Source organism: Hemicordylus capensis, chromosome 1 (genome assembly GCF_027244095.1).
Source record: "Hemicordylus capensis ecotype Gifberg chromosome 1, rHemCap1.1.pri, whole genome shotgun sequence".
Lineage (NCBI taxonomy): Eukaryota > Metazoa > Chordata > Lepidosauria > Squamata > Cordylidae > Hemicordylus > Hemicordylus capensis.
Window position 1 is genome coordinate 140,707,347 of NC_069657.1, and position 27,522 is coordinate 140,734,868.

The following is a 27,522-nucleotide window of genomic DNA, read 5'->3' on the forward strand; positions in this document are numbered from 1 at the left end:
TACATCTTTCTCCATTTGTGCTAGTCTGTGCTACTAAACATATCAGCAAAAGTTATCCTTTAATTTCTTTAAAACAATACAAAGTATAACTGATCTCGGCACTATCACTGGCGCACTTTCCTCAATATGTCCGATATTAGCCTGAAGACATCATGGTGCTGTCCCATTCAGAGTTGAAGCTGCAAAAAGGCAGAAAGACTAAATCAGAGAATAGGAAGGGGGTATTTCTATTTGCCGCTCTGCCTAAGAAGATGGATGTAAAATGGCCTCATTTCCTTCGCTAGCCTGTCGCTCCTCCTCTGCAATATTGGCCAATGGCAAATCCCCAGGATTTTTTCCTAGGCTGGAAAAGAGCTTGATTGACTCCATAAAATTTTGCTTCATATAGTGGGGTGGGAGGAAGCACTAGAGTTGTCTGCAAACATTCCTGGAACTGGAAACCTTGATTAGGTAAGCAAGGTTCTAAACTGCAGCTCCTAAACAGTGGCCCAAGACAAACAAAGCATATCATAATGCCCATTCTCAGTCTGCACATGCCTCCCAGACAGTTCTAGTGCTCTGCTGTACTCCTGAAGGGACCAGCACGTTTACTTAACTGGGTACAGTAGTCTGATGAAGAGCAGTGAAGCGATGATCATGGGGAGAATCACGATAGAATGGATCAACTGTTGTGATGGTCCTGTAATGGCATAGAAGGAAGTGTTACAAAAGAGAATAAGGGATGGAGGTGAGTGAGATGGGCGCTAGTCAAAGGAATGACAGAGAACAGCTAAAGCAGGTCCTGGGAGCATTACCTGCCGACATGGGGATGGACATGTCTCAAGGTCTCTGTGGAATTGGGGTTGCTGCCTAAGTCAGTGGTATGGTTGTTGGTAGCAAAGCCACCTGCCTGCTGAGGCTGGACCCCTCCTCGTGTCCAGCCTTCCCTGTCCACTCCCTTTGGAACATTCTCATAAAACCTGATAGAGAGAAAGGATGAATAATTACATGCCTGGCTGAAACAACCCACTGCTGTTTCCCCCGCTCCTCCCGCCCACAAATCAAGCGTGTACAGCTCCTACTAGTGACTACAGCAGGTCCCAGCCTTGGGTCCCCATTCCCAGTTGTTGTTGGACTGCAACTCCCATCATCCCCAACCCCAGGGCTGGGGATGATGGGAGTTATAGTCCAACAACATCTGGGGATCCAGGGTTGGCAATCTGGCGGGTGGCGAGGGGAATCTAGCATCTGGGGATCGAGGATCCTGCAGACACTGCAGTTCTATCGTTTATGTAGAGTGTGGACATCTGCTGCCTTACATACCACCGCAAGGCTTGGGTGCCCTAACACTCCCACCACCAGCCATTCATCAAAGACCCTGCAGGGAAGGGAAGGAAGTCCTAGGCAGATAGGAGAAAGGTGCCTTACTAACAAGACAAGGCCTGGGAAAGTTACTTTCCTGATAGGAGGAGTCACTAGTATCACTCACTTGGAATTATAGCTGGTCAGGAACCTGTTGGGATGTTCTGGATCATAGGCAGGTGTCACATAACTAAGGTTATTTGCACTGAATCCTGACCGTTCCTGTATGGGAAGGACCATGGAGACAGAGCTAAGGCCCCGGTGCCATAGGAGTAGAACACAGAACCCCACCAATTGTGAAAATGGCAAGCTGTGTTGTTCAAGCGTACCTTATTACCCACATATTCCCGACCTAGAAGGCTAGTCTGTGTCTGAGGTTGCCGCTGAAGCCCTTGGAACTGAGAATGACTCAGAGATGCTTGGGGCTCTGATGAAGCCTGTGTGAATGGAAGAAGGCAATGAGGGAAGAAGCAGTTCTGGGAGGTGCAGAAGGTTAGAAGAAAAAGAGGCAATGAGGAAGACTGAAATAAAGATGGAGAAGGTAGCAGAAAGGAAGTTGGTATGTGTCTGAGGGAGTAAGAGAAAGGGGGGGGGGAATTAAGAGCCCAAGGATGGTATGATAACGAGGAGCGAGCAGAGTCAAAGGAGGCTTCTGTTGGCAGACTAGACTATGGTAGGAGACAGCATCTCCCAGAGACAGGTGGGAGACAGAAGAGGTGGAAGTGAAGTGGGCAGAAAATAGATCATGGCAGACAAACGTACATGAAGTGGATGAAAAGAAACAAGAAATGCAAGCAGGAAACGGGCTGTAGACACAAAAGAGCAACAAGGGAAGCTGGTGTAAAGAAAGCCACAGGCAGAGGCAATATACAAAGGCAGCCAGGGTCCACCAGCTTGGCTCAATCAGCAGATGGCCATTGTGGCTGGGGAAGCAGGGAGCGGGGAAGCAGGAAGGAGGTAGTCTGCTGATGGGGGAGTATCACTTACTGGGTCACTAAGGAGGAGATTCTTCTGCCGGCTGAACCCAGACCCCCTCTCAGAGCCCTTGGAAAGGACTGGCAAGAATTCATCGCCCTGCCAGGGGGAACATCACAACATCATACAGGTGGGTAGAATGCACACAAACAGTCTCAGATGATTGTTATAATTTTTATTTTTATTGATTTATTTAATTTATATACTGCCTACTCCAAAGGCTCTAAGTGCACATAAAGAATGTGCACATTCTTTATTTTTGCCAAAGGAACACAACAAAAACAAAATAAAACAAGCTGTTAAAATAATTTAAAACATTGAAATATAACTAAATGCCTGGCTAAAAACATGTGTCTTAAGGGCTTTTTAAAAATCTGGTAAAGATATTAAACCATTGATGTCTGTAAGGAGCGCATTCCACAGCCCAGGAGCGACTAGAGAGAAGGCACATTCCCGAGTCACCACCAGATAAACTGACGGCATACGGAGAAGGACCTCTCTAGATGACCTTAACGTGTGGTTGGATAAAGCAGAAGAAGGCGCTCTCCGAGGTAACCCAGTCCTAAGCCGTTTAAGACTTTAAAGGTAATTACCAGCACTTTGTACTTCACCCGGATACCTATTGGTAACCAATGCAATTGTTTTTATTAATATTATTTTACACAGTCAGACAGGTGTTATTGACTGGTTTGTTTTATCCAGACATCGAGTCCTTCCCCAGCACCTGGGATGCCAGAATTTTATTGTCAATGTTGTTGCTGTTGTTATAGATATTGTCGCAGAATATAGGCTGTTCCCAGTAAAGCTGCTTTTTGTAACTGGCTGATGGTGATTTCTGTAGCCCCTATGGTGTTGAGGTGCTCTTCAAGGTCTTTTGGAACTGCACCCAGGGCGCCAATTACCACTGGGATTATTTTGGTCTTTTTCTGCCACAGCCTTTCAATTTCAATTTGTAGATCTTTGTATTTGGTGATTTTTTCTATTTCTTTTTCTTCTATTCTGCTATCCCCTGGTATGGCTATGTCGATTATTTTGACTTGTTTTTCTTTCTTCTCGACTACAGATATATCTGGTGTATTGTGTGGTAGATGTTTGTCTGTTTGTAGTCGGAAGTCCCATCATATTTTTACATCTTCATTTTCTTCAACTTCCTCAATTTTATGGTCCCACCAATTTTTGGCTACAGGTAGCTTGTATTTTTTGCAGATGTTCCAGTGTATCATCCCTGCTACTTTGTCATGCCTTTGTTTGTAGTCAGTCTGTGCAATCTTTTTACAACAGCTGATTAGGTGGTCCACTGTTTCATCTGCTTCTTTACAAAGGCGGCACTTGCTGTTTGTTGTGGATTTTTTGACTTTGGCTCTTATTGCATTTGTTCTTAGTGCCTGTTCTTGTGCAGCCAGTATTAAACCCTCTGTTTCTTTCTTCAAGTTGCCATTCTTAAGCCATTGCCAGGTCTTGGTGATGTCTGATTTTTCCACTTATATTGTGCAAATATTGACCATGCAGGGGCTTATTTCTCCATTTTTCTGCTCGGTTCTTGACTTGTTCTTTCTTGTAGGCCTGCTTTGTTTCATTGGTGTTGAATAGTTTCTCATTATTGACCATTTGAAGTGCATCTTCTTCACTGTCCTTTATATATTCTTCAAGACCTCTTTTCTCCTCCTCTACTGTTTGATGGACTTGCAGAATTCCTCTTCCACCTGAGCTGCGAGGGAGGTAGAGCCTATCAACATCACTGCGGGGGTGCAGAGCATGATTGATGGTCCTGATTTTCCTGGTCTTACGATCTAGCATCTCTAGCAGTCTATTATTCCTGCAGTGTATCTGATAACAGGTATAGCCCGGGTGTTTATGGCTTGTATGGTGTTCCCGCCATTGAGTTTGGACTTGAGGATTTTTCTAACTCTCCTGATGTATTCACTTCCAATTTTTCTTTTCACTTCAGTGTGTGCAATGTTATCAGCCTGGAGAATGCCCAAGTATTTGCAATGTTCTTTCTCTTCCAGGTTCTTGATGTTGCTTCCATTGGGCAGTTCTATTCCTTCTGTTTTTCTTATTTTCCCTCTGTTCATTATTAATGCAGCACACTTGTCTAGTCCAAACTCCATTGCTATATCACTACTGAATATACGGACAGTGTTTAGCAGTGATTCGATTTCTGACTGGGACTTTCCATACAACTTCAGATCGTCCATGTACAGCAGATGGTTTATTTTACTTGATGTTTTAGGTGTTTGGTATCCGAGGCCTGTTTTGTTGAGTATTTGTGAAAGTGGGGTCATGGCGACTACAAACAACAGAGGGGATAGTGAGTCCCCTTGGAAAATGCCTCTTCTAATGCTAACCTGTCCAAGTGTCTCGCCATTGATTGTTAACTGTATACTCCACATGCTCATTGCTTTTTTTATAAATATCTGAATGTTTTTGCTGACACCAGTTGTTTCTAAACATTTTAGTATTCATTTGTGAGGCAATGAATCGAAGGCTTTCTTGTAGTCAATCCATACAACACTTAGATTGGTTTTTCTTCTCTTGCAATTTTCTAAAATCATTTTGTCAATCAGCAGCTGGTCTTTTGTGCCTCTGGTGTTCGGGCAATTTCCTTTCTGTTCAACTGGAAGCTGTTTGTTAGTTAATAAGTGTTGCATCACTTCATCTGCTATTATTCCAGTTAATAATTTGAACATGGTTGGCAGACAGGTTATCGGTCTATAATTACTTGGAACTGCACCTTTTGCTGGGTCTTTCATGATAAGATGAGTTTTCCCAGTTGTTAGCCATTGTTCAATATCACGCCTTGCAAAATGTGATTGAACTGTTTTGATAGTTGTTTATGAAGGCTTGTTAGGTGTTTAAGCCAAAAGCCATGCAGTTCATCGTCGCCTGGAGCAGTCCAATTTTTAATTTTCTTTGCTCTTTCACTTATTAATTCTGGTGTTATTATTAGATCTTGCATTTTTTGGTTACATTTTTTGATCTCTTTCATCCAGCCTGCTTTTTTATTATAATCTATTGGATTGTCCCATAATTTCCGCCAGAATTGCACTGTTTCTTCTTTATTTGGTGTTTCTACGTTTCTTGCAGTTTCTCCTTCTATGCTTTGATAGAAACATCTTTGATTCAACTGGAATTGGAGATTCTGCCTGTGTTGTGTAGTTCTAGCTTCATATCTGCTAATCTTCTTTGACACTGCTGTTATTTGCTGCTTTATTATTTCCAGGACTACTCTAATTTTCCTTGAATCTAGGTGGTATTTTTGGATTATTATTATTATTATTATTTACATTTATATCTCGCTCTTCCTCCAAGGAGCCCAGAGCAGTGTACTACATACTTAAGTTTCTCTTTTACAACCACCCTGTGAAGTAGGCTAGGCTGAGAGAGAAGTGACTGGCCCAGAGTCACCTAGCTAGTATTATGGCTGAATGAGGATTTGAACACGGGTCTCCCCGGTCCTAGTCCAGCACTCTAACCACTACACCACGCTGGCTCCCAGGCTGTGTGTTTTAACACACAGGCATTATATATATATAAAAACACATTTATATCCCGCTCTTCCTCTGAGGAGCTCAGAGTGGTGTACATGCTTATTTTTATCCTATATATAGGATTTTATATATATACATCACAACATATATTATATCTCTATATAATCCTATATATAGGATTATATATATAGGTATATATATAAAAGGCGCTTCTGGTCATAGCCTCAACCTGAGAAACCAGAGTGAAGCCTGGGTCCAGAAACACTCCCAAGCTACATACCTGATCCTTTAGGGGGAGTGCAACCCCATCCAGAACAGGAAGATCTATCATGTCCCTCCAAGTATGACCCCTTACCATGAGTACCTCTGTCTTGCTTGGATTCAGTTTCAATTTATTATCCCTCATCCATTCCATTACTGCCTGTAGGCAGGCATTTAGGGGGGGTTATGCCATTCCTTGATGAAGATGTCTTGGAGAAATAGATTTGGGTGACATCAGCTTGATAACACCCTGCTCCAAACCTCCTGAAGAATTCACCCAGTGGTTTCATGTAGATGTTAAACAGCATTGGAGATAAGCTGGAGCCCTGAGGGACACCATACAATAGCTCTAGTTTCTGAGAGCAGCTATCTCCGAGTGACACTGTCTAGAATCTACCAGAGAGATGGGAACGAAGCCACTGCAAATTAGTGCTACCTATTCCCATATTCCCCAGATGATCCAGAAGGATATCATGGTTGATAATGGTATCGAAAGCTACAGAGAGATCCAAAAGAACCAACAAAGTCACAATCCCTCCATCCATTCTTTGGTAGAAATTATCCATCAGGCCATCCAAGGCTGTCCCCACCCCATAGCCCACTTAAAGCCAGTTTGAAATGGATCTAGATAATCAGTATCTTCCAAAATTGCTTGGAGTTGTTTAGCCACCATCCTCTCAATTACCTTGCCCACCCAGGGGAGATTGGAGACTGGCCTATAATTATCCATCACTGAGGGCTCCAGGGCAGGTTTCATAAGTAAAGTTCTCACAATTGCCTCCTTCAAACATGGAGGCATCCTGCCCTCCCTCAGTGAGGCATTTATGATGTCAACTAGGCTATCTCTAACAGCCTCCCTTCTAGATGCTAAAAGCCATGTTGGGCATGTGTCCAAAGAACAAGTGGTAGGCTGAACCTCCAAGGAGCTTGTCCACATCCTCAGGAGTCACAAATTGAAAATGATCCATTCAAATTGAGCCAGAGGAGTTACTGGAAACCTCTGCAATTGATCCTGCCATGACTGGGGATTCTGGTAATGGAGATGTTATTCTGATGGATCACAGCCACTCCACCACCACCACCCCACCTCTTTCCATTAACCCGCTCCACCACAGAGTACCCAGCAGGAAGAAGCTGAACCCGTAGCGGGTCACTAGCCTCCCCCAACCAGGTCTCGGTAATACAAACCAAGTCATCCATGATCAAATCATGGATGGTTTCAGTCTTATTTTGAACTGAACTGACCTTGCAAGGTCAAGTTCTGAGGGTGGTTGGGACTACTCACTGAGGCCTGAGAGCTGACAGGACAGCCAGAAGGGGAAATGGCTATTAAATTTCTGGTCTCCCTTTCCCTACAACGGCCTGCTGCTGACCTGCCAATGCCAAATCATCTATTCCCCACCACTACTGTAATAGAACCCCCAGATGCACCCCCTACTCCCCCACCCATACCAGAGCCCTGACACATAGTTGTAAATAGCCTGGCAATAATAGAGAGCCTGGAAACGTAGGGAAGGAGTCCAAAACAATAGGTTGATCCTAACCCTCAGTCCCACCCCCGAAGGCTGCCACCAAAGACCGGCCCCCTTTGGCAGCCATCTTCAGCAGCCGCCTGCAGCCATCCCGCACTGGCAACTGCACCCGCAGTGCAGCTTGCCCTAACGAGGGTCAGGAGTTCAAAGGCCCAACCAGTGTAACTCCCACCCACACCAATCAGGCAACCCAGCCCAAGCAACCCATGTGTATCAAAGCACAGTTAGAGGGAGCTAAGCCCCAGACAGCAGCAGCCTGCCACAGGGAGGACGCACACAGAAGCCAAGCCAGGCCCCCCTCTCCTGGCCAGAGGGAAAATGGGGAGAAGGAGCCAGATGGAACAAACTTCTTACAGAATACAGAAGAGCAAAATGGCACACAGAAGGCAAAGTACAGCCCTTCATCTGTTCTCCCAGATCCCACCACCACCATCACCAGAGTCTCCTGATAGGATCAGTTCTTACATGTGCAAAGGAAGATGGCAGATAATCTGTCTTTGTAATGCTGATCCCAGGAGTGCTTTCCTGCAAAGAAAAGACAACATATTAAGACCCAGAGAAAGAAAATAGATCAGATGGAACAGCTGTTCCAAAAGATCTGTTTACCAAAGGGGTATCTTGGAGAAGGCAAGCTCTTCCTCACTGGCCTTACTAGCAACTGATGGTATTTGGTGCTTAACTACATGGAGTCCTCTTCCTGCTCTGGTAAAACTGCATGAGACTGTGCACTAAAGGTGACTATTTCATGCTAAACACATGGAGAAACCCGAAGATGATGCAGGACTTTTACTTCACTTGAGAGGTGAAAGCAAAATGTCCATAACAACAGGACCCTGTTATAGGACATAACACAGAACTCTATGGAAAACCATAATCTGGGGCCTCTAATTGGGAGGGAATATACTTCCCATGTGTCATAAGGACAGCCCTGCTGGATCATGCTCAAGGCCCATCTAGTTCAGCACCCTGTTTCGCAAAGTGGCCCATCAGATGCCTCTGAGAAGCCCACAAGCAAGAGGTGAGAGCATGCCCTCTCTTGTTGTTGCTCCCCTGCAACTGGTATTTAGTGTCATCACACCTCTGAGGCTGGAGGTAGCCTACAGCTACCAAACTATTATCCATTTATAGGCCTGTCCTCTATGACTTTGTCTATAAGAACATAGAGATTACAAGGCCATCAAACATGTCTTGTTTGTACAATACTGGGATAGAAATCATATCTTTGGCAAGGAGGACAAGATGGAGGGGATTTGTGAGAATGAGGGTCTTTGCAAACCCTTTCAGGTAAAACCAGACAGCTTATAAAAAAGTTAAAACAAATGTGGGATATCCCTAACGATGAAGAACACTCAGATGGTATGCTTCTGATCATGCTCTCTCTTCTGTCACATTATAACTGATGGGTACAAGGATCATGAGAGACAAAGTGTCCAAAGTAACCAGTAATTACACAAGAGCAAGGGCACCAGTTTTGCTGGGGCTGTATTCAATAGCATGTTTAACATAATACAAAATCTGGCCATTGACAAAAACAGCAGAATATATAGAGTCAGCTGAGAGAACCTGAGCTCTTTGTTTGCACACAATAGGGTTAGTGAGACAGCCTTCAGTGAATCCTGTCTCTTCCTTGGATCCAATTGTTTTCTTCTGCAGGACATCTGTATGGTGAGAGAGGTGATAGGGAGACTTAGCACTCACCAAAGGAGGCAAAAGACTGCCATAAAGACCCAACATCACAACACAGGAACTAGCCAACAAACAACTTGCTAGCTTGCTGTACAATTGTCACTCCTTCCGTTGTTTCTGGGGAAGGAAGGAGGTATGGGAGGAGATCTGGTCTTGTGGTTGCAAGCATGACTTGTCCCTTTTACTAAGCAGGGTATGCCTTGGTTTCATATGAATGGGAGACTACAAGGTCATCACATGACTGGGCAGGTGGGGCAGGGGAGGAAGGCTTGTTTTACTCCCTGCAGACAAGCGAGTTCTTGTTTTAGGAGCATGGACCATGCTCCCATACGAGCAGCTCTGCATGGTGCAGCACAGAGCTCTGGAGGTTGGGATGACATGTTCCAGCCTCCGGGAATGCCACAATGCACCACATGACATGTGCAATGCATTGGGGGATTCCCCCAAGAGACAGGCACTCTAGGTGCCCATCTCTGTGTGAGGCTAGGCTGGGAACACTCCGTGCTCGCACATGAGCAGGCAGCCCAGATTAAGGGAGCACTCGCTCCCTTAACTTCAGCTAACATCTGGGCTAAAAAACCAAGCTAGGTGGCACTGCCACACCAGGATCAGGCCCAGTCCCAGCAGCTCTTATGTTCAGCCTAACCCATGCTGGGTTTCCCTAGCCTGGGTTAGGCTGTGCATAAGAACAGCCTCTACATGGTGTTTTCCAGATTACGAGCTTTGCACTGGAAGAAAATGTTGCAAGGTGAGACAGAATGGTGCAACAGTTTCAAACTGTGAGTAAAGGTTTGTTCAATGCTTCGTGGTTGGCTGGTGGCTGTTCATATTGCTGTCCACTGCAATGTGGTTTCCAGGTGAGGGGGTGTCCATATTATCCTTGAACCACATTATCTGCCCCCTCCTCCTGCTCCATTTTGGACCAATAGGGTTGCGGAGGGGGAGGGGGGATGATGTGACAACCTTTTAAAAAAAATGTGGGCTGCCTTGCACAGGCAAGGAGTAGAAAGCAGTCAGGAGGGGAAAGCACTGTTTGAAAACAAAAATTTAATTTGCAGCATTGCACCCTTGAGCAAGTGATCCAGCAACAACAACAAGAAAAATGGTGGAGAGGGCCCATAGATAAATATCAGGGGAGTTGGGGATCAGGTGGATTTGGAATAAGAGGGTGATGGGGGGGGTCGAGGCAGCTGTCCCCCTTGCTTTGCCTCCAAAAAGAGGTGAGCAAAGCAACCCCAGGCAGAGCCTCTTGGATTGGCTGTTATGGCTCCTCCCACTTGCAAAATAGCCCCCTTGCAAAGAGCCACAACTACCGCCTTCTCTTGCAGCAAGCTCAAAAGAGCCACCACCTGACCCTCCCCCTGAGCCCTGGGGAGACAGGAGGCGGGAGCGCTCCAGAGAGCAGCGAGTGGGGAGGGGCAATATGGGCAGATCCCCCACACCACGCTGAATGAACCATCCACACCAGGCCACTTACACCATGGAAACATCGTTGCAACCCCCCTACAACTGAGAAATACTGCTACTTTCCTGCGATACAGATGATCGCCCCAGGCCCCGCGCTGGCAGCAGCAGTGGCTCCAAGGTGACGGCGCAAGCGGTGAGCAGCGAGCAGTCGCTTGCTCCTCAGCTTCATGGTGCCTCGGCTCCTGGCAGCCACCATAATGCCTGCTTGGGTGGGGGGAGGTGTGGAGTGCTGGTGCACGTCATTGACATCAGTGATGCTGGTGACATGTCCATGGCCTCAGGCACTCCTAGGCTCACGGCCGGAGCTGCCATGTGTGTAGTTGGGGGTGGGGAGCGGCGGGTGGCAGAAGCAGTGAGCAAGCGGCAAAGTCACCTCCATGCCTGCCTTGACTCTCCCGGCACTGGAAGAGCCCCTGTGTGTGGTGGGGGTGGGGAGCAGAACAGAGCGGAGGCAGCAACAAGCCCAGGCAGCAAGCGGTGTCAGCTGCCACCCTCCAGGCCCCACGCGAGCCACTCGTGCACTCTGAGCACACACTCTTCCCCCAGCCCTCACCATCGACTGCCTTCTTTTCCCACCACCAGAGGCCAGCAAGCGGCTGCTGCTTGGAGGAGGTATAGGCTGGATGGAGGCACTCCATGCCACCAAAGGCGGAGGTGTCAGTTGCCTGGGGGCGGCGGCGGGGGGGGTGGCATCAACAGAATAAAGGTTAGTGAGGATTGGAGATTAGCCTGCCTGAGCCTTTAACACCTTGTAGCATCATTTAAATTGCATTAAAGTTGGGGAGATGCAACATTTTGTTGCAAGGTTCATTTGTTTCTTCTGATCGCCCACTCAGGTGCTTGGGTGCCACCCAGATGTAAAGTTAAGGTTAGCAGTCATGAAATAAGGGGACAGGTTCATTTATGCATTTTTAACTGGCTGAAGGACAGCACACAAAGGGTAGGAATTTTTTTTAAAAGCACAATACAGAGAACTAAGAATTACCCCCACCCCACCCCCGGGATCTGTACTGGGACCACTGCTTGTTAATATATTCATTGAGCTGGAAATGGGGGTAAGCAGCAATGTGGCCAAATTTATGTGTATATTTTATATTGAAGTCTGTAGGTCATTAGGAAGTATTATATATATTATCCAACATATATAATGGATTAACTATAACCTACACAGTAGCTGCCATCAAACTTTGAGTTAAGTGTTGAGAATCCAAGTGTCTTCCTTCAAATGAGATTTTTATTACAAGAGAATTCAGTTTTGGAATTCAAGTTTGGAATGCAACCATGTTAAATAGTGGGTCTTTGTGTCTGTGTTTTACAGATTATGCATATTAGATTGAAATGTTAAGGGGGCCCCGCACATGCCCATTCACCCCTAGCCCCCTAGGGACAGCCCTGATCAGAAATATGGACTTACGGACAGTGATTTTGGAACACAGACAGTATGTAAGCACACTTAGCAGACATGCTGCAAAACTGTTGCAGCGTGTAATCTGGAAAGCACCCATGTGTGAGCACTGTAAAATACTCCCTTTAGGGGATGGAGCCACTCTGGGAAGAGCAGAAGGTTTCAAGTTCCTCCCTGGCTTCTCCAAGATAGGGCTGAGAAAGATTCCTGCCTGCAAACCTTAGAGAAGCCGTGGTCCGTCTGTGAAAACAATACTGAGCTAGATAGACCAATGGTCTGACTCGGTATATGGCAGTTTCCTATGTTCCTAGTAAGAGAAGACAAAATTGTTAAGCTAATAGCTTAACTGCCAACATTATTCAAGCTTCAAGCATGAACAGAATGAACTCTGGTCTGCAGAAACATATCTAGCAAAATTGTCCTTACATCCTTTCAGAGCAATTCTATTATTGAATTATGTCTTCTGAGTAGCAGTGTGTTATAGGATCACTATGTAATCTCCTGGTGCTGGGAGAGAAATATATGATGACTCTATGCCAGCATAATGATACCATATTACCGGTGGGAGGCTACTGCCAGTGTATTGCAAGGGGAAACTGCCAGCTAAAAATGGAGAGTTTGGCAAAGATGCGGGCGGGGGAACAGAAACGTAACTTAGTCAGAATCCTCTGATTCATGGAAGTAAAAGGGCTGTCACTGGAGTGAGTGGAGAGCCCCTGACCTCCCCAGTCATATTGGGGGATAGGACTCCAGCTAACTTAGCAGTCAATCATAGCACAGTATCAGAAGTCTTAAAAGCTCCAGCACTTATATAAATTTGACTTCCAGAAAGTACCTGCACCTGGTTTCCAGAGATTCCCACCTCCCACTGCAGCCCCCTGCACCACATCTTGTGCCAAGAGTGCCTCAGTTTCCCAAGAGTGCCTCAGCTCTCCCAAATGGTTTGCTGCCTACCTGACACCCACAGATGCAGTAAGGAACAGAGCAGAGAAGATCACTTTCACAAGCATCATTGCATTCACCCTAGTTAGGACACAACCTGTTCCACTTGACTTACATGTGAGTTGATTTTCAGACATGTTTGTGCACCCTTATCTATAACATGTAATGGGTTATGTATCAAGGTGTCCCAAGCAATCCAACCAAGTAGAGATTTTTCAGTTTGTAACAGTCCTTAAGATGTTGCACACACACAAAAAGCTGAACTGCGTTAGATTCATAGGAACATAGGAAGCTGCCATATACTGAGTCAGAAGATGGACCATAGATCCATCTAGCTCAGTATTGTCTTCACAGACTGGCAGCAGCTTCTCTGAGGTTGCAGGCAGGAATCTCTCTCAGCCCTATCTTGGAGATGCCAGGGAGGGAACTTGGAACTTAGATGCTCTTCCCAGAGCAGCTCCATCCCCTAAGGGGAATATCTGACAGTGCTCATACATCAAGTCTCCCATTCACATGGAACCAGGTCAGCCACTGCTTAGCTAATGGGACAAGTCATGCTTGCTACCACAAGACCAGCTCTCCTCTTCATGACCAGCTCTCCTCTCCATTCTTCAAGCTCCACTCCTAGTTATGTGAAAAACTCTCTTTTCATTTAAAAACATTTCTAACCTCCCAAATTGTAGAGGGAAACTTAAATACCAGAATCCCCACAGGCCTAGAAATAAAAAGATGCAAACCAAAAGGATCCCAATGGGAAACAAAGGGAAACAAAACAAAAACTCCAACCTAAATTTTAATCTCAATATTTCTGACACTATTTCATTATTTTTGAATGCTTGTGGGTGACAATATTGATATAAACATTTTTATTTTTATTTTTACAAACCTACTTGGGAGTTACTCATGCTCTGGGTCAAGTCCAGATTATTCCTTTAACTTCCTAAATATAGATTTAGAAGAGTTTTAAACTCAAAGAACAGGGATCTGAGATTCAGAGGAAGAAAAAATGCCTACTGCAGCATTACATAAAAACAGTATAAGAATGGAGAACAAAATATATCTCAGGAGACTACTTTCATGAAGGCAGTAATATTTTAAAGATGGCCAACTCCAGGCGTTCCCAGACGGGTGCCCAGTCATTGTTAAATTACAACTCCCATCATCCCCAGTCTTCAGACATTGTGACTGGGGATGATGGGAGGAAGTCCAACAACATCTGGGGACCCAAGTTTGAGAACCCCTGGATACAGAGCAGCCGTAATCCAATCCAGTCTTGAGCACACTTACTGCTGCCCTGGCTTGTGACCAGCTTGTTTAGAATCTGACTGTCATGTTACCTTGTATTGTCTGAGGCATTGGCAAACTCAAAGTCATGTGCCTGGATACAAAATCAAACATATTCCATTTGAATGCATAATAGACCGGACTGGCTTCTAAACAGAACCATAAGCTGCAAGACTCCCCAGAAACTTCACAGTTCACTGGGCCATCAAGCAGTGACCTGTTTGTATTGCTTATTCTGGCTAGGTTTGTGTTTAGACATAGGCATGAGTCACACCAGAGTCATGCCTGAAAAACCTGGCTAAAGAAGCAGAATAGAAGCATGGAGCAACATCCAGACTAGTGTTAATGCAAGGGTACGAGTGGCTCTTAGCACTCTGCAGCACTCTGCAATGCCACACAGCCTCTAGTGCAGGGGTTCTCAACCTTGGGTCCCCAGATGTTGATGGACTTCAACTCCCATAATCCCCAGCCCCAATGGCCTTTGGCTGGGGATTATGGGAGTTGAAGTCCATCAACATCTGGGGACCCAAGGTTGAGAACCCCTGCTCTAGTGGAAGACCTCCTCTGTGACACATACGAGACTGTATGGGAGGTAATTCAGCATGTTGTGCAATAATGAGCTGGTGTGCCCCATCATGTGGCACTAGAGGTAGTGCAACATCTGCTGCTAGTGCAAGAAGTGTTCTGCAACAGAGATGCCATTCTTCATGCAACTCCCTTTGCTGTCTTTACACCAGCTTCACACAAGGACTACACTAGTCCAGATGCTACCCATTGTTTTTTATTCCATCAGTACTTTGTAAAGGTAAAGTGTGCTGTCGAATAGGTGTTGACTCCTGGCGACCACCGAGCCCTGTGGTTGTCTTTAGTAGAACACAGGAGGGGTTTACCATTGCCTCCTCCCGTGCAGTCTGAGATGATGCCTTTCAGCATCTTCCTATATCGCTGCTGTAGCATTCGAAAATCCAAGGTTCTGGCTGCCTGAAGTGGTATGCAGAAGCATACACAGCACCCTGTTTATGACTGGTGAGGAAGAATCATAGCCAAGGATGAGCATCTGTGGCAGCTATGAAGAAGAGCCATACCTGGTTGTCCCGGAATGTTGAAGCGGAACTTGGAGCTATACTCCGTGGACATATACTGGGGTCCCTATAAATACAACAGAGAGAAAGACCAAGCAATCTGGAAGTCGTTTGCCCTGCCAGTAGGCTTTCCCCCTTGCCATCTCACATCCTATCCACTTTTGCACTTAAAGGAAGGCTCGTTCTTCTAGGGGAAGCAGAGGAGACATGGGGAATGATTCCACCCCATTTCTGTTTCATTTTTTCCACGTATGTATATATCACTTTACATGATGTATCTCACCTTACAATGAGATCATACTTGCATGTGTGAAATAATCATTTCAGATCCAACACTGCAGAAGGCGTTTGTATACCACCTCCCATCAATTCAAACATAATACTGTTCAGTGGAGGCTATTCACACTTTTAACTGCAAGTCATCAAAAGATGAGATAGGCATATGTGAAACCACATTTAGATCAGGAGTGAAGAATAGGCTTGGTCATTACTTAATGCTTCCTGCTTTGAGGTATACTTATTTTTGCAGAGATACAGGGAAATCAACCTTTTCCTCCCTTGAGATACTTCCTGAAGGCCATGGTAGCATCTCCCCAGCAGGTATATAGTACAGGAAAGCTCAGACAGCACCACTTGTACTGGAGACAGCTTCTAAATTAAACTGCACCTGACATGCACACTCATTGATCTTTAGCTAGTAGGGTGTGATCTAACCTAAGGTGAGCTGCACCAGTGGTACTGTCACTATTTTAATTTTTTGTGTGGTTGATAATCAGGAAATAAGCAGGTGCAGAACAAGTACTCAGCAGAAGCTAGTTGAAACTGAAGCAGGAGTAGAAAGTGGGGGAAGCCATGCAGAAGGAGGGGATTTAAAGGGGCTTCTACTGAGCACTTGGTCATCAGCTGCTGGTGCAGAAGCGCAGGCTAGAGTGCATGCAGAGGGAAATGGCAGATAGTCCGAGAGAAATGGAGAAATAAAAGAATGAAGAACAAATCCGATGAAGAAAAGCTGAATGTGAAGCTCATGTCTGAAAAGATAAATGCCACTGCGATAACTAACCTTACCCACTATGACACCCCATACATCATTCTTATCTATGATCATGACCTCTTGGGTGGGACCAGAGATGATCCTCCTCTAGCCAGATAATTTCTTTTACTATACCCAGAGATGGATGCTTTCTCTGTTCATGTGGTGGCCACTGAGCAGATCCCAGCAACAGACTCACGTGTCTGGCATTTTCTGTGTCAACAGAGCCTCTTCCAACCAGCTTGTGGAGGATAGGGGTATGTTTGGGTTCCAGCCCTGTCACAGCTTGTGGTCCCTGGTCCCTTGTGTCAAAATGGACTTTCTTGACCTGCAAAATCAAACCCAGCTTACTATTTTGAAGGATAAGCAGGCATATTCAAAGTGTTCGTGAGCTGGAAGCTGTAGTGGGAGGGAATGAAAAGCAGCAGACCAGAAATGCTAAGATAATATCTTATATCCATCCCCTTCTTTAGCAGTGGATGGGAGTAGCTTCCTCCAAAGTCTGTTGTTCAGGCCATGACCTTGACACAACGAGGAGGGGCAGTTCATTGGGGATGCATGGATTCTTTCAACAATGGGTCACCCTTTCTTCAGCAAAGGACCCATTTAGTTCTATTACCACCACTTTCATGTGGAAATTTTCAGTAAAACCTTGAGGCGGGTCTCACGATCAGTGAGAACTGCTTTTGCCAGTTTTGTGGGGAGAGCAGGCTAAGCCCACTCTCCCCGCAGACGAAAAGGGTGGGAGCCCTGGGCGGCTGGATCGGCCGCCCACACAACTGCCGGTTCCATGATGGAGCCGGTGGGGGCTGGGGAGTTTGGGGGCCACGCGGCCCCTGGAAGCTTCAGTATGCCCTGCGTGAGCGCGCAGGGCATACTGGGGAGACCCCCGGGCCGGAAGGCTGCTTTTCAGCCTCCCGCTGGGGGTCTACTTGTGAGTAGCTGGGGCGTGGAGCTACGCCACAGCTACTCACAACCCCAAAAACTGGGTTTACGGAATGCTCACTCCGCAAACCCGGTTTAAGGGGCAGGCTACTTGAGTGGGTTACCCGCTCAAGAACCACCGGGCCCGCAGCCGAGCCCAGTGGTTCAGTCGACTGTAGGAAATCGGGCTAGTGGAGGCTAGCCCAATTTTCTACAGTCATGTGAATAGCCTCCTTGCCTGTCATGAGCAGGGTGCATTGCCCACCGTGTACTGAATCTGCTCACAAGATCTGCCATAAGATGACTACAAAATTCACTTCAAAAAAAAAGGACAGAACCTCGCTATGTGACTATACCATGGGTGGTTCAAGACATTTTTCTGCCTGGGGCAAAGTACAATATGATACCCACTGCATTTGCAGGAGGGTGCTCTGCATTCTCAGGCCATGCAGCAGCACCATGTGAACACTCTCAGACAATGTCAACAAGCCAAGCAATGGTTACAGGCAGGAGTGTTCCTAGGGGCCTGAGGAATGGTGGTGATGGTGGTCAGCTGGGTGGCAACCATGGTGGCAAGGGCCTCTCACTTGCCACCCCTGCACCCCTCCTTGCACCTGCACCTGCAGCAGCTGCCTCACCTTGCCTCATGAAAGGGCCGCCCCTGGATTATACCCTTCATTTAATTAAAGCAGCAGCACTGCAAGCTGGCAAGCTGTGTTGAGTCCAGACGCCTTCATCTCCTAATACATAATTTAATTTATTTTAAACAAACAAACAGATAAGAGGTACTGAGATTCAAGGCTGCCTGAAAGTCAACCCTGTGTGCAAGGGATCTAGCTGTGAAGTTTGTGGTCACTCAGTGTTGGTGGTTGCACATGTTTAGAGGCATCTCTTCATTGTTGCTCCCCATTTCCCAAGGCAAGTCTGTTCCAACGACCACATTAAGCTCTGGCTAAGATATAAAGAAACCAGTGAGGCCAATGGGGTGCACAAGGTTTCATTTATTCATGCCCATTTTTCTTTTTTCTTAAACACTCGAGACAAAATAATAAGAATTTCAGTGTGTGTTTTGAATATTTTTTAAAAAGTGTAAATCTTTCCCGATACAGTGAACACCTTTAAAAACATGATTACAGTGTTTTTCTAAAGGCAAATCAAAAGAACCACACTTTTGCTTTTAATACTCATGATTTTGCAGCAATTTCATCATTATAGATGCCTTGGGTTTGACAATCCCAGAGCTCAGCCCCATTGCCTTCCCCCAGCTTGGGGAATGCAATACAAGCCATGGTATGCCTCACACAGCAAAGTTATTCTTGACCAAATGTTTGGGTTTTAAAAGAATTCTTTTAGGCTACAACCTCTTTCTAAAAGCCATCTTCTGTTTTGCTTGAAATACCATCCAGGCCATATTGACAGACACACATACATCAGCAGCATCTCTCTCTAGCTACTGATGAGCACAATTCATTAATGAGCATAAAGCACACATCTCAGATCCTCATGCACTCTCCCCAGTAACCCCAGCAAAGATGTGATGGACAGATCAAATCAATACCAATTTTTTTGCTTCCATGTACTTAGGCCAGCATGCCAATAGACTCTACTAGAGCTCATAACTGTACAGAGAGAAGCCCAATAATAGTATGGCTCCCAAATGCCCAGAAGGCTCAGAAATCAGTTCTGCAAAACATTCCATCACCACCCCACAATTTTATATTAAAGGCTTTCCAGTACTTGAGCCAAATACACAATGCAGCAGAAGAGCTCACTCTATTGTTAATGGGCAAGGGATGACAACTTTGGACATTACAGGATGTTTGGGAACAACTGTCTAGCAGGCAGAGACATAGCCTAGATTTGAGATGACTTGCTGCTGAAACTTACTGTTTTAGTGGTGGGGAAAGTGAGGGGTTTTTCCCGGACATACCCGCTCCCTGGCTGATACACGCTCCAGGGAAGAGGATATTTTCCATCAGGGAGCTGAAGCGGCTGAAAGTGCTTAGTATGTGTTGATTCATAGTTGTCCTGAAGGAGCTGCCTGTTTCAAGAGAGGGGACAGACAGGAGAGATCTACATATGAACTTATTGGAGGTGGTGACTGTAAACGTGTTTGGACTTTCCATGGTTGATTGGACAGACACATGGCTGGAGTGAATGAGAAGATAGAAGCTTGCTAAGAAGACAAAGTCTTTAGTCAGAAGCCTGAGTTATAACAGGATTTGCTTATACAAACGTAAGGAAAAGCCCTGCTGGATCAGGCTAAAGGCCCATCTAGTCCAGCATCCTGCTTCATGAGGTGGCCAACCAGGTACTTCTAGACAGGGCTGTCTTTAGGGCATGGCAAGCAGTGCGACTGCCCCGGGCCCCGCTCTTTTAACCCTCATTAGAATTAACTGGAAGGGGGCCCCACACTGGCTGATTGGCCCCGGGGCCCCCACCAGGGCTAAGGACAGCCCTGCATCTAAGAATCCCACAAGTAGAGGAAAGAGGGCAACTGCCCTTTCTCATTGTTGTTCCCTAGCATCCAGTGTCCATGCAGGGCTTGCCCCCTGTTATCCTGATGGGAATATACAGCTAGCAAACAAAATGTTATAGAGAACTGAGCCATAAAGATCCCTAAGAGGCACACATAAGCACAGGCAACATAAAACATGTCCTGTCCTTGACTCCTCCTCCCATCTAATATCATGGTGAAGTGCCATTGGGGAAGTCCAATACATTTTGCTGCCAGAGGTGAAGAGCAATCGGATGCCCCAACATCAGTGAACAGCATGCCCTCACAGGGCAAGGAAGGGCGGTGGCGCCTGTGGAAGGTGGCAGTGGATGGCGGTGGAAGGGAATGGCAGTGGAAATGGATGGTGGGGTGGCATCGGTGGTGGCTGGAGCCCAGCACTTGCTACCCAGTGCCCCTTCTCACCAGTGTTCCCTCTAAGGCGTGTGCACGTACGTGTACACACACACACACACACACACACACACACACACACACACACACACCAATTATTTTTAGATCCTGCTCAGATTGAATAAGGAAGGTCCCACTCTGAATATATATGCGCACGCACGCACTGCCTTGTTGCCACCAAGAAGAAAACTCATTCCGCACACAGATGGAAAACAATTAGAGACCACACAGCTCCCCACCCCTACACCTGAGGCAACCACCTCACTCTGCCTTACAGAAGGGCCGCCCTTGGGTGCCATTTTCAGTCTCCTTGACATGGATTTTGTTATTGCGCTTTATAGGAGTATGGGTGAGGTTACAGCAACTGGAAGGATGCTGCTGCCCAAGAGGTGACCAAGGTGTGAAGCTGTGATGATTGATGTGTGAGTGGTATGCAGCATATAAGGTCATTCCCCACTGTGAACCATCTCAACCAGTTCCCTCAGTGTGTGGCATACCTACCCCACAGGTGGATTATCTAATTTGTCCAGGCTTGGGTTGTATTGGACAACTGGCCGGTAATTGGATTTGTACCCAGCCCCAGAGTGGAAGCCATGCCGGGGACGAAATCCCGTCTGACCTGACAAACAAAAGGGAGGCAATGGCAGATTTGTATTGCCAATATATTTGTTCACTAACTACATTCATATACCACCTTTTTGCTACTGCACTCAAGGAAGTTTACTACATAAAGTAGTATATAAATAACGGCTTGCAGTCAATCAACAAAAGGGAAAAGAGATGAGGAGGAGAAACAAAAATAAGATCAGCAGATTCAGGGACTACTTCTTACGGAATGGCACATGATTACACAGTGACCATATGGAATGGCCACTGCAGAAAATGGTTCTGTGGGGTGGGTGGGGTGGGGTGGGGTGGGGAGTCAAATGTCAGATGGCTCCAGCCCAGGGGCAGATCCACCACTTAGTGACCATGTGCTCTGCACATGAGCTGTTGGGGGCTCCCAGCGTGGGCAGGGACTGCTGAAAGAAGCTGCAAAGGCCTCACCATTTGCTGCGGGGACTCCCCACTCACCTTGCCCTCGGTAGCATGCGCACTAAGTGGCTTGTGCTCTAAGGCATGAACACACGTGTGTGCTCACAAGTTTTTTGATGTCCGCTCAGAATTTTAGTTCCCACTCAAGTTGAATCAGGAAGGCCTCGTTCTGAATGCACATGCGCACACACTGTCTTGATACTTCTGCTCAGAACAAAACTCATTCCACACACAGATGAAAAAGATTAGAGGGAACACGGCTTGCCATTCATGTAGGATAACAGGCACCGGGCAGTGACGTCATTATACCACAATGTAGCCAGCAAAGGGAAACAAGCTGGCTGGGGGCGGGGGGGGGGGGGAGCACAGGCAACCTGGTGGCAAAGGATGAGCAGAAGCCAGCAGCAGTGGACAGTGGTGGCAGCAGTGGTGGTGGCAGCCTGCACACAATTTGGACACAGACTGCCACCGTTGCTACACCGCTGCCCCTACATCAAGTTGATGGGAAGGGGCTTGTTTTCTCATCTCACCCTCTGAAGCAGTCAGGTGGAAGCACTGTAAATAGAGACCCTGGCCCACATCCTAACAAAGTACTCCTATTTCTAGGGGCTGGGAGGGGTGCGCAACAGGAGCCCTTGCACAACTCCCGCTGCCCCACTACACAAGTGCAGTTGCACAAGAGCCTTTAGACTCCAGAGGGTTCCTTGTGCTCCTAAAGGGCTCTGCAAGATCGGAAACAAGTCCCTGACCCTCAGCAATGTGTTTCTCACCTTGCAAAGTTCTTCCAGAGCATAGGGAGCACTCTAGAGTCTAAAGACTCTTACACAACTGCACTCGCGCAGGGCAATCACGGGGCGGGGGCTGTGCAAGGGTACCCCTTGTGCTCCTGCATCTGCAGCATCCCCTAGTGCTGCAAGCGCTTTGTTAGTCAGGATGCCAACCACTTCGAGGAAGGAAGGACCCAGATGGAGTTGGTCCCAGCCAAAGCTGTGCTTTTTTGGTTGTAAATTTACTGTGATGGTTTTAAGTGTGTTTTAATTTGATGAACTATTGTTTCCTGTTAGGGCAGTGGAGGCTGTGCTCATCTGAACTGGACCATTAGGAGGATGCTTATATACTCTGTGTGACTTTACGCCTATGGGTGGCAATCCATCCTAATTTATTTATTTGTCTAAGTAAACCACTTTGGGAATGTTTGTTGAAAAGCAGTATATAAATATTTGCCATATGCATATCTGCAATTACAGATTGATAGAAAAGCAGCTTATAAACAGAGCAAAGAAATAAAGCTGATGAAGGGGCCTAGCAGTCCCTCTGATGCAGTGAGGTGGAACAGCCTGGCGACAGTTATGGGAGAGAAGGAGTGAAAACCCATGAAAATACACACAAGCTGGCCTAGAAGTGAGGCCTAGAAAGCCATTATAAGGTTTGGAGGAGGAGGAGGAGGATTATCTATGAAAACCCCTAAGCTTTGAATAATTTGCAAGCATGCTTCTTAATTCCTGGTTGCACTAAGGGTTTCTTAGTGCATGTTGGACATGAATCTGACCTACGGGATATATATTGCCTTTTCATCCAACACACATATGTCTACACTGCTGTCAGTAGCTAACATCCAGATTAATGGTGTGCACACAAAACAAAAGAGTGGCAATTTTCACCTAATCCTCTCTATCTGATGAATTTATTCCTGAGGGTCCTCAGGCCCATCAGAGACATATTTTGGAGTGGTACCAGAGGCGTATCTAGGGAAAATAGCGCCTAGGGCAAGCACTGAAATTGCGCCCCCTGTCCAAACATATGACACCCATCTTTCAGATAACTTGACCATAATATCAGCTGAAAAATACAAGTCAAGCTCGTTAATCTTTTAATATTTCAAAAACTATTTAGCAGCGGACATAGCCAGACCTGAAAATGCTGGGAAACTACAAATTTCAGTATGCTGGGGATCATGAAATACCCAAATACTATATGGATGTGTACTTGGAAAACTAAACAGAAGCGCCTGTCTAATTCTCTACTATGCATTGTAGCATCACTATTACATAAGTTTTAAAAACAAATGGAGAATTTGACTTTCCCAAGATACTCTGAAAATAAATAAAGGATATGCAGAGTAAACTGTGTCACTGCTTGGAATATATTCTAGTATTTCAGAAAGACAGTTAAAATGAGAGAAAGAGAGCAAGAAACTCCCAGTGGGCCTTAATACTAAGGATTTCACACTGACTCAAAGACAAACTCACCATTAATAGCCATATTATTAAGACATCACATTTAACTCGCTTATCACAAGAAGCAAAGTAAGAGCAAATGAATACAAGAATCCTAGCTCATAAGCTTCAGCTCAGCATTCACAAGCCCTGGTTCTCTGTACATAGTGCCAATCTGAATATGTGTACAGTGACTTATATTATATATTTTTTTCCAATTTTTTTTAACCTGTAGCCCCTTCAGGGGGCTTACTAAAGGCCATGTTTGTGTGGGGTCTGCAAATGTTCCCCCTCCCCCCACTGGCCTCTAGGGCCTTGCAGGGACCATTTGAGCATGTGTGGTGGCCATTTTTTTAAAAAAATAATTTTTTTTAAAAAAAATGGCCACTGAAAACAAAATGGCCACCGTGCATGCTCACATGGCCTCTGCGAGGCCTGGCATGGCCTAGGGACTCACAGAGACCATTCGAGCATTTGCAGTGGCCATTTTGTTTTCGGTGGCCATTTAAAAATTTTTTAAATTTTAAAAAATGGCACACACACCCCTTCAAGTGGCACCCGGGGCATGTGCCCTGCCTGCTACCCTAGATACGCCTCTGAGTGGTACAGAGGGCTGCAGAGGGAAGGGACATTGACAGAAATCATCCCTCCCCCATTACACATCTGAATCATTATTTGGCACATAGAACATTAGCCTGGACGTTGGCTACTATTGAAACAAGAAATAGTAGAAGTGGAATCAGACTGAGCTTGACCCACACAATGTATTGTTTTTTGTTGTTTTTTTAAACAGGGATATTTTCTTGTTTTGTCCTTCCATTTCAGCCAAAGCAGAAACACACAACTGTGCAGACATGGACTATAACAAGGGATAGTAGCCTGTCACAGGAAAGGACAGTCAGGAGACACCTTAAGAGAGGTGTTTGGGTCCCCAGGTGTTTTGGGGTCCCAAACATGGGTCCCCAGGTTTTTTTGGCTAGTCACAAAGGCTATTGTGTAGTCTATTGTCGTAGTCCAACAAAAAGTTATTGTTGTAGCCCAACAACATCTGGGGACCCAAGATTCAGAACACTTGCCTTAAGATAAAGAACAGTATGAAGGACACAACTTTTGCACATCTATGGTGGTGAGAAAAGATGCATTCCTAGGTTGTGAAAACAGGCCTTGAGATGCATGGAGAGCAAACTCAGTAGGCTACAGCCTACAACCATAAGCATACTTACTAAGAAATCTGATAGACTCCATAAGACTTACTTCTTAATTAACATATTTAGGACTGAGTCATTCATACTATCTCCTTTGGTGTCTGACCCCTTTCCGTGGTTCAGTTATGACCACAGTAGCCACAGGTAAGAATTAATCCCTCCCCTTTATTGATAAGGTCCTTACCATAGGCTGTGCCATAGCTGGTGGCATAGAACATCATGGGGTCCATACTTCCACCAGAGCTTGTTTTCACATAGGGAGAAACAACCCCCAAAGGGAGACGCCCCATCTTCTCTGGGGATACAGAGATGGATTTCCTGACGTAAGCTTTCTCTGGAGAAATAGAGATTGCAGATGACCGGCCACTAAACATTCTAGATGGGAGAAATGCTACTCAGCTTCGGGGGCGGGGGGGGGATCAGTTTGACCTGGGGCAACTGTTCTTCTGCAATTAGGTGCATGTCTCCATAGTAACAGAGTGAAGTCACACAGCCCTATGATGTCATAGCAAGCTCAGAATAAGAAAGGGCTGCTAATATAAACCGACTGCCTGCAGTTCTACTGAGACAGTACAGCAGAATCAGGTCTTTAACACCTCAATCAGTTAATTAAATTTATTTCCCACTTTTCTTCCAAAGTGGCTCATAACATTCAGTTCCATTAAAAACTCTCAGCAGTCTCCTCTCTCTCTCTTTCTCTTTCTGGAGAGGGTTACATTCAGGAGTACGTCCTTGTCATACAGAGTTCATATGCTTGAATGAAGGTATTCCTCTCCAACAAAGACAAAGAACATTTATCTGAAACTTTTAAAATCATGTTAAATCATCAGGTGACTTCCAATATTTTCCGGGAGAAAGATATAATTTCTTCTGTGTTCCTGCACTAATTTATAATTAATAGTCTCATCTATAGACTAAGAATTTGCATAATTCCAGATAAGCAACTTTGGCTACAACATTGTTGAGTAAACAAGGTGCCATAGCTTTTCAACTCCAAAGTGCAACCAAGGCACTAACAAAATTGGTCTGGTTAAGATTCAGCTATTCAGGTATGGGGACCAGTGTTCCTTCTAACAGGGTTAGGGTTAACCTAACCAGATGTTGTTGACTACAACTCCCAGAACCTCCAACTGCAATGGCTTTTGCTTGGGAATTCTGGGAGTTGTAGTCATCAACATCTGGGAATCCCTATTAGAGGGAACACTGATGGGGACCCATATGAAATATGAATTTAGCTTACTATAGCTTTGAGCTTGTGGGGAAATAGCTCCTATAGATTTGCAAGATCCACGCAACTGCTGCTTTTGGAAAGACAGCAAATACATTTTTCTTCTGCCAGGCCTCTAAATGTAGGCTGCTGAGAGCTAAGTTTTAAATGCCACCTCTTGCTTTGATGAAATATACTGCCCTTACACTGTTTTGTTCTATTTTTAAATAGTTGATATTTAAATTGTTTTGCATAATGGTGGGAGCTGCTCTAACTACCTTTATTGATGGAAGAGCAGGACAGAAGTTTCATTATAAAGGACCTCATTTACAAAGGACCCTTTCTGACCCAAAACATTTGCCTTCTAAAATCACATGTCTATATGGACAGATGCCTTTTTTTATCACCAGGATTGCACTGCTGATAGTAGAGTACAAAGACAACCCTAGATATTTCTGTTACTGTAGCAATTGGTGTTACATTAAGACAGCAATTCTATGCACACTTACTTGGCAATATGCCCACTGGAGGCAATGGGGCTCACTTCTGAGTAGATGTGCATAGGACAGTGCAAGACACACATCTGGGAGCCAAGCAAGTCTAATAGCCCTGCCTTAGACAGGATTGACAACACCTGAATCAGGCCTGAAAACAAATGCCCACATGCAGTTTATAGATCCTGTATAAACAGCTGCCAGCCAGTGCCCTCAGCCCTCATTCATTAAAAGATAGGGAATGGGGTCATGGCTCTGTGGAAGAGCATAATAGATGCTTTGCATGCATGAAGCCGCCAGTTCTGTCCCAGGCAGCCCCAGTTAAAGAGATCAGGACTGCTGGGCGACAGACCTCTGCTTGAGACTTTGGAGAAGCCGTAGCCCGTCAGAGCAGGCAGGACTGAGCTAGAAAGACCAGTTCTGTGACCCAATCCAAGCTAATTCATTCGGAGAGTATAAGGGCCCAGGAACATTGCAGATAGGTCTGGGAAGCAGTAGGCTCCTCCCTCACTCAAACCTAAATATAAGCACAGCCCATGAATAGATCCTCTGCACTAGCACAGCTGCCTGCTGCACCAATCCCATTTCACCCTGCTGCACAGATGGCATTTCCTTACCTGTCCCAACCAAGGCACTGGCTGCAGGTAGACTGTAGCAAGTAGAAGGCTGGCAACACCCAAAAGGACGGAGGCAGCCACTTAAATAGGAACTTGAGGGAAGAATGTGTAGACCTGAAGTCCAACAGCATGTATCCTAGCAACCGGCACATAGCAACCAGCTCAGACAACATGCCAACTTCCAGCAATTAGAAGATAAACTCACATTTATAGACAGTGCAGAGTCCCTTGGCATACATACCAAATATACAAAGTGATTCCTGGCCAGGTGCTATTTATTTAGATCCCCCAAATAGCTTTCAGTGTTTGGGGTGCAGTGTTCTTGATGTCTGTTCCCATTGTTACATTGAAACTGAATGGACTCCAAGCGAACATTGCTTTTAGATAGCAGCTGTGGCAGCACCAGAAGTCAGGACAAGT

The 27,522-nt window shown here is 45.8% G+C and overlaps 1 protein-coding gene across 3 annotated transcripts; it reads right to left on the bottom strand.

Moving 5' to 3' along the window:
• Positions 1–40: 40 nt before the first annotated feature.
• On the bottom strand, positions 41–27,234 carry PPP1R32 (protein phosphatase 1 regulatory subunit 32). Of its 3 annotated transcripts, XM_053287496.1 has the most exons (14): positions 27,103–27,234; positions 24,969–25,118; positions 20,830–20,947; positions 19,308–19,461; positions 16,696–16,824; positions 15,470–15,533; positions 9,164–9,258; positions 8,066–8,125; positions 2,329–2,415; positions 1,671–1,778; positions 1,469–1,563; positions 795–959; positions 597–679; positions 41–179 (listed from the first exon to the last, which is right to left on the bottom strand). In XM_053287496.1, the coding sequence occupies exons 2-14, from the start codon at positions 25,072–25,074 to the stop codon at positions 151–153; spliced, it is 1,293 nt and encodes a 430-aa protein (XP_053143471.1). In that variant the 5' UTR covers positions 25,075–25,118; positions 27,103–27,234; the 3' UTR covers positions 41–150. The 3 variants fall into 3 exon arrangements, with proteins under 3 accessions (XP_053143471.1, XP_053143470.1, XP_053143469.1); XM_053287495.1 differs by lacking the exon at positions 20,830–20,947; XM_053287494.1 differs by lacking the exon at positions 27,103–27,234 and having other exon boundaries at positions 24,969–25,211.
• Positions 27,235–27,522: the final 288 nt, after the last annotated feature.

Coding starts and splice junctions, on each gene's coding strand:
- PPP1R32 (XM_053287494.1), bottom strand. CDS start 25,158: ATGTTTAGTGGCCGGTCATCTGCAATCTCTATTTCTCCAGAGAAAGCT. Junction 8,126..9,163: donor TGTGCAAACAAAGAGCTCAG/GTTCTCTCAGCT, acceptor TTTTCTTTGCAG/GAAAGCACTCCTGGGATCAG. Junction 180..596: donor TCATCAGACTACTGTACCCA/GTTAAGTAAACG, acceptor GCCTTTTTGCAG/CTTCAACTCTGAATGGGACA.